Raw genomic sequence first — 13,053 nt, 5'->3', positions numbered from 1 at the left:
TGTTTTCTACTTTTTATGTTTCTTTCTATGTGTCTACATTTATCTGCCAATATTGTGCTATACAAGCTCCTAAAATTAGTGCGTGACTCCCAATGAAACTGAAGGAGAAGAAGATCTTTATTTAATAGCGCCTTTCACAGACATAGTCACACAGCGCTTTACATGAGACAATTGTACATTCACTCTACACTCGGAGGCGCTTTCATGACTGCACACGTCTGCACCAACAGTCCCTTTGACCACCACCTTACATTCACTCACACACATCTTTCATCTTGGCCTATTGTGCATGTTTTTAGTGGGAGGGGAAATCAGAGTACCCGGAGGAAACCTACGCAGACACGGGGAGACTCCGCAGACTCCACACAGAAAGGCCCGGTCCAGGTGGGAATCGAACCCGGACCTTCTAGCTGTGAAGCGAGAGCACTAACCGCTGCGCTACCGTGCCGCCCAAAAACTGCCTGTTTGAGGGGGCACTACAGAGTCGTCTTTTATTTTTCCTCGTGGACCCCCCAATAGAGCACTAACTGTACACTGTACTAGCTTCTGATCCCTGTTACTTGCGTGTCGGAGCATGTTTGCCATGTGAATTCTTGTGATTTCGAGCTCCAGATCCTCACGGGACATTGCGAGTCCACTGTTTGGGCCTCATTAAAATATGTTGTCAAAATGAACACTAGTGAGTTCTGGGCAGACTTGACGTGGGTCTGATTTAGTCCTGGTTTGGTCCTGTTGTAGACATGGGTTAGTCTTGAGTCCTGGTTTTAACTGTCTGCTCTCGGCAGTCGTGGCTCGACCTCTCTGTCCGAGGAGTTGCCTGATTCCTTGACGACGTGGCACATTAAAACCGTGGGAATGTTCGACAACGGTAAGTTATTAAAACAAAGTACTCCGCTGTGAACCTGCTACCTGGAAAGTATTACCGTATCTATGTACTTGTGCAGGTATTTGTGTGGCTAAAACGGCCGAAGTCTCCGTGAACCTGCCTCTGTCAGTGAACGTGCCACTGCCATATCAGATTGTCAGAGGAGAGCAGATCGAACTGAAAGGGTCTGTGTACAACCAGGACCCAGACCCCATCAAGGTACATCTGCTACTACTACTACTACTACTACTATTACTAACTGTTATTACTACTTCTACTATGACCACAGGCTATTACTGCTATGCTTAGTAACTGCTCAGTTTTACTGCAACTGCTACTTCAAATTATACAATACCACAATAAGTACACTTAAAAACTAGCTTAACCTTGAAGCTGCTCAACTTTGGCACAATTCATAATTGACCTTTCGCAAAACCACGGCCCAAAATGGTAATTGTCCAATCAGACTTCCTAGCAACCGCTACTATGAAGCTAGGACCGTCATGCCTCAGGACCCCAATGCAAAACAATGGGACATACCAGCAATGAGCACGGAGCAGATGCACTTTTTTTACTGCTAAGTACCACAGGAGTGTGTCTGGAGTTATTTTCCCTCCTAAAGCCGAAAACACAACCTGGTATAAGGTTTCTTAGATTTTGCTGCAGACCTGTTTGTTTGCTGTAGTGTCAATAGTCCTCTATCCTTCCCTCCACTACATACTGTGACTCCTTTTGCCTCGATCTGGAGGAATATCATGGAGGTATTGCTCCAAAAAAGGTCACTGACACGCAGGGGTATACCTCTGCTCGTCATGGCAATCTGTTGCGCTGATGTGTTTCACCATTTGTTTGTCGGGCATAGCAACAGTAACTAAGGGGGACGGGGCTTGGCGAAAGGTCAATTCATAATAGAGGAGTGCGACCAATGGCCGCTAGCTGCTCTGCTTTTTGGCCAGGGGCCGCCATTGCTCTGCCATTGCTGTGGTACGTCATATCGCTGCTAGTCTCCCATTGAAAAGCATTGGACTTCCCAAGTCTTAACGAGAAAAAGACAGAAGTGAACAGCAATTCTGCAAATGACCCGCATGAGGTTCTTGGCTCTCTGGCTCCTCACCTTCGAGCCTCTGCCAGAAACCTTGGGGTAGTTTTTGACAACACCTTCAAATTTGACAAACTCATCAATTCTGTGATAAAAGCTTCTTTAAAAAGTTCTTTAGAAAGTTTATCTTCCGCACAGCGATTTTGAGCGAGTTATTCATATGTTTATATCGTCGCGTCTTGACTATTGTAGCTCGCTCTATTGTGGGCGGGACAAATCCTCACTCAACCGCCTCCAACAAGTCCAGAACGCTGCTGCACGCTTACTGACAGGGACAAGGAGGCGGAGCATATCACCCTGTGCTGGCCTCCCATTGGCTGCCCGTCAGCTATAGAATTGACTTTAAGATCTTGATGCTTGTGTTTAAATGTCTTCATGGATCTGCTCCTGAGTATCTCTGTGAGCTTTTGTCTGTTTATGCCCCAGTCAGATCAGTAAGGTCTGCGAACCAGCTGTCTCTGAACGTGCCCAGATCCCGTTTAAAGACGCGAGGAGATCGAGCTCCCAAACTCTGGAACAGTCTCCCCCTAAACCTCAGAGCTGCTCCAACCATAGAAACCTTTAAGACTGCCCTTAAAACATATCCGTTTGCATTGGCGTTCAATTCAAGTTGAGCTGTATTGTAACTCTAGTGTGTGTGCTTCTCTTGTTTCTTTGTACAGGTACTCATTTTATATTGTGTACCTGTATGTGAAGCACTTTGGGCACCTAGTGTTGTTGTAAACGTGCTATATAAATTAAGTTGACATTGTAATTGACTTTAGACACCTTAAAAACAACTTTTAACGCCTGGTTTAGGCGTTTCATTTTTAAACACTTTCTACAGCTAGATATTCCTCCTGTGATAACACGGGTTAGTTACAATTAAAGAAACCAGGCTGTTTTTTGTTTAAAAAAAAAATTCAAATCTCGTACTAATGAGGGTCGGACTGTTAGCATTGGAGCAGCGCGAAATACACGTCACACAAGGGCGGAGTCTACAGTGAAGATCCCGCCCTTTTTAGGAAAATGCTTCGTCAGAGCTGGGGCGGGGGAGTCTGTAAATCCACCATGACTTCCCCCTTGAGCATAGTCATTGTGGCAAACGGGGAGGAGTGAGCAGGAGACGTCTATTCTTTTTAACGGTCTATGAGTGTGACAGTGGTGCCCGCTATCTCCAGAACTGTTTTCATTTATGTTTTTTTACTTTACATTTGAAGATATATTAGTATCGAAAAAGAGTTCCTCGTAAATAAGGATGTTTTTGGAAAGGCTTCCTGCCACTTGTTGCCGTCTGCCAATCACACCCACCGGGAAATCATTGAGATCATGCTGCTCCCAGACTATATGTCTTTGAAATATCTATGAAAAAGCATGTAGTTTGGCAGGCCAGGCAAGAGACTTAAGGTACTCAGGACGAATCTCATCCACCCCCGGAGCCACCGAGGAGCTTTCTAACAACCTCGGTGACTTCAGCTTGGGTGATGGTCGAGCCCCCCTCCGAGTCCCCAGCCTCTGCTTCCTCATCGGAAGACTTGACGATGGGATAAAGGAGGTCCTCGAAGTACTCCTTCCACCGCCTGACGACATCCCCAGTTGAGGTCAGCAGCCCCCCACCCGCACTGTAAACAGTGCTGGTGAAGCACTGCTTCCCCCTCCTGAGGCGCCGGATGGTTTGCCAGAATCTCCGACCGATAGTCTTCCTCCATGGCCTCCCCGAACTCCTCCCAGACCCCAGTTTTTGCCTCTGCGAGCGCACGAGCTGCAGCACGCTTGGCCTGTCGGTACCTCTCAGCTGCCTCAGGAGTCCCACAAGCCAACAAGGCCAGGTAGGACTCCTTCTTCAGCTTGACGGCATCCCTTACTTCCGGGCGCCACCACCGGGTTCGGGGATTGCCGTCGCGACAGGCACCAGAGACCTTACGGCCACAACTACGAGCAGCCGCATCGACAATGGAGGAGGAGAACAGAGTCCACTCGGACTCCATGTCCCCAGCCTCCCTCAGAATCTGGGTGAAGCTCTTCCGGAAGTGGAAGTTGAAGACACCATTGACAGAGGGATCCAGCAGATGTTCACATCATTCAGGGGCAACTGCGCGGCCTGTACCTTTGTACGCGCACAACACTCTGCACAGACTGTTTCTGTGCAGAGTGTTGCATCGTGCTCTCTGCTCCGAAACTACGTTTGTCCCTGATCAGCGACATGTCATTCCCACCGCACTGTTTGTGAGCGGTGCGGCCGCGAAAGAGAATCGAGTTAGTGATCATTGATAAGTACGTAGTGTTGCAACTTATTTTTAACCCAAAGACGCAGAATCGGTGTCTTTCCCGCACTCTCTCTCTGCGCCTTTCTTCTTCCTCTCTCTCCGCTCCAGAGAACACTGTTAACTTCCTGTTAGGGCATTTAACCTTATATTTGCTAATGATTGTTTTCCGTTTTGCCTGATGAATGACCGGAGAGACTTGCATAATTTAAATTTTTATTGCACTGTCCATCATAGACAGAACAGCCCATGTCCAAAAGCTCCTCAATGCCTGTGCTTTATTCATTTATGTATTTTTATTTTACAATAGTATTGAGATGGTTACTTATTACTGCAGCAAAATAGTCTCTTTCCGCCTTTACTTCAGCTCTGTGTAGATTTTTTCATGTGTTTATAGTAACTTAGCCCGTCGCCTACTGCGTTTAGATTGTTTTGCTGCAGCTCATTTTGGCTCAATAACATGCAGTATCTCGTTTTCATAGATTTTCTGAGGACTATTTAGTCGCTGGGTTAGCTATTCAGATGAATAAGCCCCTGGGCATAAAACGGCCCAAGAATCGCCCAAACTATTAGCCGCGAGTTAGCAACATTAGCCTGTATCTTGTAAAAACAGCAGACTCCACACTGAAACAATTCTCCAGTTTGTTGCTATTTTCTCTCCTCAGTGGAGAGCTGTGTCCTGTAGGAGCACTAGTCGCACGTCAAGTAGTATTGGTTTCTGGTATCGGGAGTATGAGTGCAAGCATGTGGTATCGGCCTAATACCCGATACTGGTGTCCGTATCGGCGCATCCCTAGTTTAAGTACGATATGCACGCAGAGGTAAAAACAGAAATATGTTTTTAAAAGTGAATCAAAAACAAATTAAAACAATTCAATGAATGAGCAAAAAATGGAATGAATATATTGTAGGCAGTGTTGGGTAGCAACAGAATACTCAGTTTGAGCAACTGTATTATTCTTTCCTTTGAGAGTCTTTAGAATACAGTTTCCAAAGATCAAATGACGCTTCATCCAACAGTGCACATGGGCTCCAGGCGGCAAAGTGCTTGTTCAAAACAGGCTCCAACAGGCATAGCTACATGATATTTCAATCATATACTGTATTTATACATAACTATAATGCAAATTATTGTGAAAGTATTCTACGTATTGAGAATACAGTACTCCGATTGGACAAAGTAACGGAGTACGTTACTTTCTCCCCAACGCTACAAACGCAGCTTACTACCACCGAGTACGGAGTGAATGTACAATTGTCTCATGTAAAACGCTCTGTGAAAGGCGCTATATAAAAAAAGTAGGGATGGTCCGATATGAACATTTTCTGCCGATATCGATATCCGATATTTGCCAATATTTATTTTGACGTTAAAAATCAATAGAAAGGCTCAAATGTGGTAAAGTTTGCAAATTGTTCCATTATTGGAATGTCTTATGCTTCTGCCTGGGACTCGTTTCACACACCAGGATGAAACAAACAATCCTTTTGATTAGAAAAATATTAAAAAGACCAAATGCAATGTTGGAGTGAAATGTCATTTTGTTTTTGGCTAAATATTTACTCAGACCTACCTATTATTATACTTTCACCCATGTCTTCTATTAATGGGAAAGTGACACTGGGAATATGCTAGGCTACTATTTATTGTATTTTTTACTTAAACATGTAGCCTACCATGTTGTTTAAGCTACATGTTTTAACTTTAAACAAATCTGATAAACTTCTCTGAGGACACACAGCTCTGTATGAAGCTTTGGAATTGCAAAAAATATCATAATGTCACTTTAACAGCACCTTATATGAACTAATGAGGCCAGACTGAAGATTTAGAGCAGGCAAAAGCAAACAGTAGATTTACAAGATTAGCATGAGCTTTGAACTGCTTTGTTTTCAATGAAAAATGTGCTAACGATGCTAATGCGTCGAATTAAATATGCGCGAAAATGCGACATAACACCTGGTTTTCACGGGTCATTAAAATAACAGAAGTGGGCGGAGTATAGATGAATATAGACATGATCATCACTGTAGTTACACCTACATGATCATCACTGTAGTTACACCTACATGATCATCACTGTAGTTACACCTACATGATCATCACTGTAGTTACACCTACATGATCATCACTGTAGTTAGACCTACATGATCATCACTGTAGTTACACCTACATGATCATCATTGTAGTTACACCTACATGATCATCACTGTAGTTAGACCTACATGATCATCACTGTAGTGAGACCTACATGATCATCACTGTAGTTACACCTACATGATCATCACTGTAGTGAGACCTACATGATCATCACTGTAGTTACACCTACATGATCATCACTGTAGTTACACCTACATGATCATCACTGTAGTTAGACCTACATGATCATCACTGTAGTTACACCTACATGATCATCACTGTAGTGAGACCTACATGATCATCACTGTAGTTACACCTACATGATCATCACTGTAGTTACACCTACATGATCATCACTGTAGTTAGACCTACATGATCATCACTGTAGTTACACCTACATGATCATCACTGTAGTGAGACCTACATGATCATCACTGTAGTTAGACCTACATGATCATCACTGTAGTGAGACCTACATGATCATCACTGTAGTTACACCTACATGATCATCACTGTAGTGAGACCTACATGATCATCACTGTAGTTACACCTACATGATCATCACTGTAGTTACACCTACATGATCATCACTGTAGTGAGACCTACATGATCATCACTGTAGTTACACCTACATGATCATCACTGTAGTTACACCTACATGATCATCACTGTAGTGAGACCTACATGATCATCACTGTAGTGAGACCTACATGATGACAGAAAGGTCATGTTTACGTGTTGTAGCCTTTAGCCTGTTAGCAGCTATGCTAGCGCTAACAAACAAAGTTATAAATCTGGCGTCAGGACGGAGAAACTTTTGCAACGCTCACCTCAGATGTAGCGACAAATAATCCATCAGAAAATGATTCCTGTTAATCCTGACTCAGAATAATGTCCATGGAGACAGTTTAGTCCAGTTTGTTACAGCAGTAACTTGTGTGTCAGTATCTCTGTGGTGTCCAAGTGTCCGCTCCACTTTTGGAGACGTGTGAATTTATGCTGGAGGTTCTTTATTTTTAGGAGCCACTGTTTATTTAATTTAATATTGTTAATAAACTGTTGCCCCAGTCAGGTCAGTGCAGCCCGTCTACACTGCTGCTGCATTCAGGTGCTACAACATTATGGTGCAGTAAATAATTCAAAGAAAAAGAAAAATCAGCCGATATGTGAAAAATTCCTAAAAAAAAAGATCTTCTTCTTGTTAATGAATATAAATAAAAAATACCTGCGTGCTGTCAAGTATTCAGCTGGACAATATCTCCCGATCCCAGCAAAATGATATTAAAATCAGGTTTAAAGAGAGGCAAGGCACTCACACTAAAGCTCACATTATGTTCATGTACCACACAATGTGCCTCACTGCAACACCAGACACCAAAATAAAACAAAATGCATCATTTGATTGCAAATGCAATCAAATTACTTTAATAAAATTACATTAAAAATTACATCAAAAGAATATGTATATCTATAAATTAAAATTTGTTAAATACAATCAATTGCCATAGGCAGCAGTAAAAAGGTGTCCTTTCAGCCTGGACTTAAACATAGTCAGAGTTGGCCTGTTTATCTAATTATTGGCCAATGTCAAAGCTGACATTTTTGTCCAAAATTCTCAAAAAAGTGGTCTTTACTCAACTACAGTCGCACTTTAAATCTTCTGATATCTGTGAAAAATTCCAATCGCGTTTTAAATCTTTGCACAGCACTGAAACGCCTCTTTTAAAAGTTTTTTTAATTACAGACTCTGGCCGTTCAGCTGTCCTTGTACTTTTAGATCTAACGGCAGCCTTTGACACTGTTGACCATAATATTTTAATATCCCGCCTTGAATCATGTGTTGGGATGAGAGCACAGTGCTTAAGTGGTTTAAGTCATATCTGACTGACAGGTGTTTTTCTGTAAACCTTGGTTGTTTTACCTCGCAGAAAGCTCCCCTAACCTGCGGGGTACCCCAAGGCTCAATTTTAGGGGCAATTTTGTTTTCATTGTACATGCTGCCACTGGGCTCAGTTTTTAAGAAATAAAACGTTCAGTTTCACTGCTTTGCAGATGTACAGATCTACTTGCCTTTGGACCTTAAATGTAACTCATCTGCCACTTTAATGACATGTCTTAAAGAGGTCAAAGACTGGATGTCGCTGAATTTTCTCAATTTGAATGAGAAAAACACTGAAATAGTGTTTTTTTGGTGAGCCTGACCTCACTGGCAGTGCTCTTGGTCCACTTGCGTCCCACTGCTGTTCATCCGCCAAAAGTTTTGGATTTCATACTGACAGTTCATTTCAGTTTGAAAAACAGATCAATGCAGTAGTAAAAACTGTTTTTTTCCAACTTAGGCTCCTAAGTAAGGTAAAGCGCTACTTGCCTTTAAACCAATTTGAACAGGTTGTCCACGCATTGATCACGACTTGTTTGGATTATTGTAATTCTTTGTGTTTTGGTCTAAAGCAGTCATCGATTCACAGACTCCAAATGGTCCAAAACGCGGCTGCACGCCTGCTCTCAGGAGCCAAACCACATGAACACATCACTCCTGTTCTGTCTTCTCTTCCCTGGTTACCTGTTGCTTTTAGAATCGACTTCAAAATTGTATTGCTTGTTTTTAAATCCATCCATGGACTGGAACCGCCTTATTTATCTGAATGGTTGTCTTTGCAGGCTCCCTCCCTCTGAACATTAGGCAGGCTACTTCAGTTAAGAGCTTCAAAAGCATTTTTCATACTGTGATTTGAACTGTTTAATTTTTTACTTTTCTTATCGTGTTATATTGTGGTGTTTTGTAGTTTTACATTATTGCACTGTGTACCTGTACAGCACTTTGGGGCAGTGATGACTGTCTTTGTAAATGTGCTTTATAAATAAACTTGACCTTGACCTGTCTCACGTCCTCACGGAGACTGTTCCAGACTTTTGCTGCGTGAAACTGAAACGCAGCCTCACCGTGTTTGGTGGTGACTCTGGGAACCACCAGGAGACCCCTCCCTGAGGATCTCAGGGCCTTTGGTGCTTGACCATAAAGAGACTTATACACAAGCAGAGCTATTTTAAAGTCTATTTTCTGAGTGACAGGAAGCCAGTGTAGAGACCGGAGCACTGGACTAATATGGTGGTATTTCCTGGTTCTGGTCAGGACTCGAGCAGCAGCATTTTGGATAAACTGCAGTTGTCTAACAGCCTGTTTGGAAAGGCAGGCTGTTACAATAGTCTAACGGACTGGAGACAAATACATGAATTAGTCTCTCCAAGTCTTGTTTAGACACAATAATGTTTTTTGTTTTAACCTCTCTAATAGGATCCCATGGTCCACTGTGTCAAACGCAGCGCTCAGGTCCAGCAGAACTAGAACTGTGACCTTGCCTGGATCTGTATTTAGCCTGATAAGAACACAGCTATATAAATCTTATATATATCCCCCCCCTCCCTTTCTCACAGATCTGCGTCACTCTGTCTGTGGGTCCGGAGCTGTGTCTGGTGGACTCTGTGGACGCCGCCGACGGCTCCAATCACCGCATCACCAGCTGCGCCAACACTCGGACACTCTCTGGTGGCGGGGTGGGGGAGGTGCACTTTACGCTGATGGCATTGGAGCCAGGCCAGCATGAGCTCAGGTTCAGGCTGTTCGCCTCCCAGAACACCAGACGGACCAAGGCTTCTCTGAGCCTCCAGGACACGCTGGTCAAAACCCTCACTGTGGTGGTACGACTATACGGAGCTCAACAGGCCAGCCCAGGCACGATGGACAATATCTAATTATTAGTGTTTCCAAAAGCCAACAGATAAGTTTCACTATGATGCAAAATGAGGGGCGTCACCATTGGAATCAAGAATTAAATACAAAGTATTCCATCTATGTCTAAACCTTTCCAAATGGGAAAAGTCATCAAAAAACCAAAAGTATCAGTCATGCTCATGATAAATATAGATTTACTAGTATTTTTTGTTAAGAACTTATTTTCACTGCCCTACATTTCAAAGCCGAATATATACCTATACATAGGCTCCAAAGTAAAAAGTAGATTCTCTTTTGTGTTAGTAACACCCTTAAAATGCAACGGGAACAACAGGTGGCACCGTGCAGATGTGCAGATGTGCAGATGTGCAGCTGTGCAACACAGGGCCCAGATTAGGGCTAACAATTTCGATGAATAGGTACATTGCAGATTTCTCAAATGTTTACCTTCTCACGAGAGCCCCTGAGGCTAAACCACCATCGCAACACCAGGTAGACAAACAGCCAGAGGAACAAAGGTGGGCTGTGCCTTTTATACAGCCCCCCCGGCCGGCGGGCAGAGTACTACTACTCAGACCACACCGGTTACACAGTTCTTTTAGAATGACTTAAGATCACAACTGAAATTGGTGGTATCGCACATCCCTACTTTTTTACATTCATTTTCCCACAGACTTTTTGAGATGATGAAAATTAATCTAATATAAAGTTTAAGATACATATTCAAATTAAAAGTGAGTGTTTTTTTGGTTATGAGTTATGACAAAAGAGAATTTATTTTTTGTTTCTACAATTTTAGCCTGAAGTCGAACGGGAATTCCACTGAAGGAACCACGTGCTTGTTTGATGGGCTGGACTGTTGTTTAGTCTACACACCGTACATGCAAAGTGTAAAATCGTCCCTAACTGAAGCGTGTGTTGTATGTTTCCTGTTTCAGCCCGAGGGGAAGCTGCACGAGGAGATGGTGGGCGGACGCCTGGACCCCCAAGGCCTCTACGGTATAAAGTATCGTCCAGAAAATGGTTTAGAGAGGCCTGTGCCTAAACATGAGCCTCTGCACATATTATGTTAACGTCAACCAGGCCAATTATTGTTGAGGTTCATTTTTTTTCCGTTATTATTTTATCTTTACCTTGTGTTTTTTTTTAATGTGTTTTAGGTTCGAGAAAGATGGAGGTGGTACTAAAGACCGCTGTGCCTCAGAACATCGTCCCCAACACCGAGGTCCAGAGGTTGCTCACCATAAACGGTACATGCTACAGTCATAAAACCTTTCATCGGGACTTTTGACATGATCAGATTTTAATTTTGCTGATAACAAGAATGTTGGTTCATTCACAGTTTCAGAAACATTTTAAATCAGTGGTTTTCACAGATAAGACAAACCGCGACTCAAATGAGATTATTCTGACCCATAAAACAGTTTGCAGCTTCATAGCTACATATTATGTAAAATACTGTACATAATACACAGTTTATTGTTAGCAATGAATACATTTAAAAATCATGATTAAAACTCAACACCAGTCTTTTTTATCAGACACAGATGGTGTTTTCATACTATTTGAGGGTGAATATCAGTGATGGGCAAGTGAAGCCTTTCTTGGCAAAAAGTCTGGTCAGTTTTAAAGTCTCAGAACTTTCATTCTGTTTGAACACTGACCTCTTGTGGACAAACTTTATTATTGCGACTTCTCATAAACACGACTGAAACACAATCATGTGGAAGAGAGGTTTGGTGGTTTTAATATTTGCAGCCTGATATAGATGTTTGAATGATCAAATCAATCATATAAAGGCAGGACATCAGTGTGCAATGTTTTAATTTCATTCAGTCAGAGTTAATTAAGCCACTGTTTGCTGTAGATGTCACTTACGTTTCCCTCGCCTGGTCAGTCATCCACATGTGTTTATCTCTTCAAAAGCAGGACTTTGTAAAGATTAGGAAAAGGGTTTATTCTGGCAGACACTTTCACCACATGAATGTGGTTAAATGGTCAATGGGGGAAGTACAGCACATGTATTTATCACTAATGATTTACATCGCTGTATGGACCAGAAAACAATCGTGGTTTAGCGCCTTGTTGCTCAAGTCAGCAGTGAAACGCTCTGAGCCAATGGCCTGCTTTGAGACAACTCGAACGAACAAGAATGAAGCAGTTTTTGAGACAATAGACACTTTAGTCATGTGATCAGCTGTTACTGAAACCGGCTCTGACACAGTGTTTCAAAGCACACTTGAGCCATCGCTACTCTACAGTCTAAGCTGAAACACTGTGTTAAATGATAGTGGTTTTTGTTTGTATTTTTACACACAATTGTCCACGTGGAGAACTTTTTCCTGGCAATGTGCGACTGCAGGGCAGCGTCTAAGGACCTGATCTTGAGTTACATGTGAGGTCAGGACATGGGGAGAAGATGCAGACTCTGAACACACTGACGTCCCATCGAGCCTAATCAGAGAAAAGAATTAGCCTCACGCTTTGGGTTAAGCTGAAGCTCAGTGACTGCATTCTGGAGATGCTGGGCTTTCAAATTAAGTCTGGCATGTTCACAAATTATCTCTATCCCAGAGTATTGTCTTTTGCCATCATGGACCTATGATTATCTAATACATTCAGGTTGGACATGACCACATCGCGAATGCTCGTATGATTGTCTCAGGGTGGCTGGAGAAGGCACAGGCCACATGGCATCTGATTACCCACTGCATGTGCCACTACATGAGGGGCTGAGGCAGAACTCTGGGGGCCAATTACAACTTCATTTAATCCTGCCTGACCAAACAAAAGAGTCCTTTACATGTAACTGTCCAGTTGGTCAGGTCGACACCGCGTTCAAAGATTTTCTAAATTGTCAACTCAAATGACAGTTAGCATAATTTTCAAGCCTTTAACTTTTAGAGGATTATATGAATGTGACTGAAAAAAACTCCCAATGATAATTTTATTCAAAAATAAATATAATAAACA

At 42.6% G+C, this 13,053-nt stretch overlaps 1 protein-coding gene across 1 annotated transcript in view; it reads left to right on the top strand.

Moving 5' to 3' along the window:
- The window catches only part of c5 (complement component 5), a 199,674-nt gene that overhangs the window by 95,381 nt on the left and 91,240 nt on the right, over positions 1 to 13,053 (top strand). Inside the window, exons 19-23 of the mRNA XM_079563481.1 lie at positions 786 to 868; positions 945 to 1,084; positions 9,783 to 10,046; positions 11,019 to 11,079; positions 11,241 to 11,330. Of these exons, the coding sequence (XP_079419607.1) occupies positions 786 to 868; positions 945 to 1,084; positions 9,783 to 10,046; positions 11,019 to 11,079; positions 11,241 to 11,330 (638 nt within the window). The remainder of the gene's footprint in view (positions 1 to 785; positions 869 to 944; positions 1,085 to 9,782; positions 10,047 to 11,018; positions 11,080 to 11,240; positions 11,331 to 13,053) is intronic.

The sequence above is a fragment of the Gobius niger genome (genome assembly GCF_951799975.1).
Source record: "Gobius niger genome assembly, chromosome: 1".
NCBI classification, from domain to species: Eukaryota; Metazoa; Chordata; class Actinopteri; order Gobiiformes; family Gobiidae; genus Gobius; species Gobius niger.
The sequence above is the reverse complement of the archived record's forward strand: the minus strand, read 5'-3'. Positions and strand labels throughout refer to the sequence as shown.